Genomic DNA, 3,633 nt, shown 5'->3' on the forward strand with positions numbered 1-3,633 from the left:
CATGTGCGCAGCCATTTGCTGGTGGGCAATGCCTCTTATCTTTAAAATACAGGACCATGTGAGTTTTCGCCAAAAACTGAACAAGCTGTCAGGAACAAACGGACCTTGATCATAATCCGTGTCTGCTGGGAAAACTTGGGGTCAAGTTTGTTTGAGTTTGCTGATGCAGTGTCAGCTGTGCTCTGACAGCAGACAAGGTGTTTTCTCTTCCATCTTTTTTGAGAAAACGAGAAAGCCTTGTGATCTCAATACATCGATAGAAGAGGAAACAAACAGCTTTGTTCAACACCAACAAGGATGACCCAGGTTTACAAGAACACATGGAGAAAACAATCTCGAAAGGGGATTTAATCTACTTCTTCTCTTACATATAAACTTTTCTCCCATCAGGGAGGAAAGTATGGAGCCAGGCAAAATATTGCCAGTATTTTAGTTGGTGTTATCAGGCACCACCTTGACACGGACTCTTCCTCCTGGGACCCGAGAAAGTCTCTCTACAAGTTCCCCAAGTCCACCTCAACCATTGTTAAGGATCACCACGCCAAATAGATATTGACTCATTTTCATACAATCCAAGAATAATTTGTCTGTGCGAGTGGCTCTCCTTTGTTATTAGAGCACTGTTTGGTATGAGGTACCAAGTACTCCCTCTGTAAACTTTTATAGCACAAGTCAAACAGATGTATCTAGCACTAACCATTTGAGCGACAGGCTTACAACTAAAGAAAGAAATCTAGTTGACATAGTATTAAGCAGCACCCAATGGGGTCTCTGCCACTGCTCTCGCCAACCACAATGCATGATGCTCATTTTCATACAAATTACTCAAGCAGAAAGGACAAGATACCATGTCAGCAACATCACAAATTATCTTACAATGCGATCACAAATCATCCAGATATAATAATACTCAAGTCATAGGTGACAGATCATAGTAATGTATTTTAAGAGTCACAGATAATAGTGCAGGAATAGAACTGATATACATCATCTTGCTTCTCCATCAAACAAGATACCTTTCATCTTTCACTTCATTGGCTTGTATTCAGGACGAGTAGCTAAGTCAGGAAGAGTGAACGCAGCAATACCAAGAACAATTGCAGCCGAAGAACACATAGTCACCTTCTTGGCTGTAGTTATCCAGCGCCTGCAAGTATGTAGGTGGGATGAGGCAGTAAGAACTATGCTACATATATCATGTAGCAGAGGAAAAAACAGAGCAAATATCTATGTCTACATATGCTAGATACTGTACCATCAAGGGTAACTCGTGTAGCAGAGGAAAAACAGAGCAAATATCTATGTCTACATATGCTAGATATTGTACCATTAAGGGTAACTCATGTAGCAGAGGAAAAACAGGGCAAATATCTATGTCTACATATGGTCGATATTGTACCATCAAGGGTCAACTCTTGTAGCAGAGGAAAATCAGAGCAAATAGCTGTCTACATATGGAAACATATGGTCAATATTGTACCATCGAGGGTCAACTCCTGTAGCAGAGGGAAAACAGAGGAAATATGGTTGATAGATATTGTACCATTGAGGGTCATTTGGTCTTGGCTTGATTTGTGTGGAGAGAATCCTGAGCACAAGTCTGTCTCCCTGGGCAGCCGTGTAAAATAGACCAACCTTCTTGGACTGAGCACGGGCAATGAGATCATACAGCTCCTCCTTCTTCTGCTGGATTTGCGCTGCACGGTCTCCTCCCTCCAAGGAAGGGGTGGATCTAGATTGCTGAAAACAACGAAGCAGCATTGAGAATTGATGACCAAGTAATTTTAGACAAGAGATGTCTGAGTGCAGCGTATATCAATCTAATCTTAAGCAAAAGGTAATTCGGGTTTACTGTGTTCATTTCATATAAAGTCTGCTAGGCAGTCTCTTCTAATGGAAATGAAATAACGATGCCAAATTTACCAGCACGTCAAGCAGCACAGCAAAACAGCAATCTAAATCTAGATGGAAATGAAAAAGATGCATGTTTTAAGGATAGCGATTCATCCATATGATGATATAATATACTAGAATGCTACGCCGAGTAGAACGGAGGGCCTCCACCAATCGGAGCAAGAATCAGACATCAGGCCACAGATCTAGGAAAACAGCGAGCCGGAGATGTAACTGAGATCAAGATACCTCCTGGGTGTGGACGAGCCGGCGAAGCCCCTGGCCCGCCGGACGGAGGATCCTCGTCGCCGCCGCGCGAAGGGAAGCCGCCATCGTGCAAACAAGCACGAATCAATCACCGAAGACTCGAGAAATCAGGCTGGGTTGGAACCGGATATGAACTACTGATTACGGTTAGGGGTCGGAACCTACCTTGCAGATCGGATCTACTGGTTGTTAGGGTTAGGGTTCCTCGCTGTTCGCCTTCCGCCGCCGAGGAGGAGAAGAAGGAGACGCTTTGATGGATCGGGCAGTGCTCTCGGTATATCTACCGGGTAAATGGGTCCGCGCCAGCAGGCCCAGCCCATCTATGGGAATGAGACCCACTCACCCACCGTCGGTCCAATTCCTTTTCTTTGTCTCAAAAAAAATTCCTTTTCTTTTCTCTGTCTCAGAAAAAAAATCATTTGCTTTTCATGCTCCAGTGAGAATTTTATGAGTTTTCTTTCTTTTAGGGAAAAATGCAGAAATACATATATGCTTCCTCCCTTCCCTAAAGACACACAATATAGAGAGGCGATTCCTAACAGTTTTCCCCACAACCCAGTTTTTCTCTGTGGTGAGCGACGAACAGGGCTTTATCTTTACTGTTGTGCTCGAAAAGATTTAACGTAAATTTCTAAACTCTATTAGGGCATCTTCAACGAGCAACCCGTGAATTTCCTCCCGCATCCGTCCACATGTAAGGGCGGACCAGTCCATGGACACGGATGTGGGAGGCCACCATCCAATGCTAACCGCATACATTTCAAACTGTTTTCAACAAACCGGATGAATTCATGCAAACATGGCCGGATTTCATATAAACATGACAGATTTCATACAAACCGGACAAAAATTGATACAGTTTGGATATATTTTAATTAAAAAGGTAAAACTATGTGCAAGTACGGTCGCGCGGAGCTCCACTCCCATGACACGGATACACTACACTAGTCCATGGTCGGCCGTGGCAGATCCCTTTGTCTTCCCAATGTCCGGCGGCCCGCTAACCATATAGTCGGGAGTCCGGCGCCGCTCATCGGAGTAGCAAAGAGAGTGCTTTAGCCGGAGGGGAAGGGTGCTTTCGTGGAGCCCAAATGGGTGCCCAGGTGTTGGAAATATGCCCTATAGGCAATAATAACGTGGTTATTATTATATTTTCTTAATCTTTACCTAATATTAAGGGAGGAGACTTTCATAGTTCTCCATACGTCATCTTTTTATATCCGTTGATTTTATGTTGACCATAATGATTGACGGCTGAGATTTAAAAGAGGAAGGGTTTTTCTTTTCTTTCACGGCTGGGCCCCCACTTCTCTTTTCATATGTTTCCCATGGACCATGTCATCGCAGGTGGAATTCTTCACGTTTTGGAATCCTCCACCGACTACAATTCCTTACTCCAAACCTCCGGCTGTATGTACGCTGTGGGCCACGGTCGCGGACGTGCCGCACCAAGGGCTGGAGCTCCGGTGGAAG

At 44.3% G+C, this 3,633-nt stretch overlaps 1 protein-coding gene across 1 annotated transcript; it reads right to left on the reverse strand.

Moving 5' to 3' along the window:
* Positions 1–849: 849 nt before the first annotated feature.
* Positions 850–2,434, reverse strand: LOC123116747 (uncharacterized). Its single transcript, XM_044537665.1, has 3 exons — positions 2,143–2,434; positions 1,544–1,740; positions 850–1,147 (listed from the first exon to the last, which is right to left on the reverse strand). The coding sequence occupies exons 1-3, from the start codon at positions 2,224–2,226 to the stop codon at positions 1,027–1,029; spliced, it is 402 nt and encodes a 133-aa protein (XP_044393600.1). The 5' UTR covers positions 2,227–2,434; the 3' UTR covers positions 850–1,026.
* Between the last annotated feature and the right edge of the window lie 1,199 nt (positions 2,435–3,633).

This window comes from Triticum aestivum, chromosome 5B (assembly GCF_018294505.1).
Source record: "Triticum aestivum cultivar Chinese Spring chromosome 5B, IWGSC CS RefSeq v2.1, whole genome shotgun sequence".
Lineage (NCBI taxonomy): Eukaryota > Viridiplantae > Streptophyta > Magnoliopsida > Poales > Poaceae > Triticum > Triticum aestivum.

Excerpts from the sequence above, each read along its gene's own strand:
- LOC123116747 (XM_044537665.1), bottom strand. The coding sequence starts at position 2,226 with ATGGCGGCTTCCCTTCGCGCGGCGGCGACGAGGATCCTCCGTCCGGCG. Across the intron at positions 1,741-2,142 it reads GGCTCGTCCACACCCAGGAG|CAATCTAGATCCACCCCTTC; the intron begins GTATCTTGATCT and ends CGTTGTTTTCAG. Across the intron at positions 1,148-1,543 it reads AGACCAAATGACCCTCAATG|GCGCTGGATAACTACAGCCA; the intron begins GTACAATATCTA and ends ACATACTTGCAG.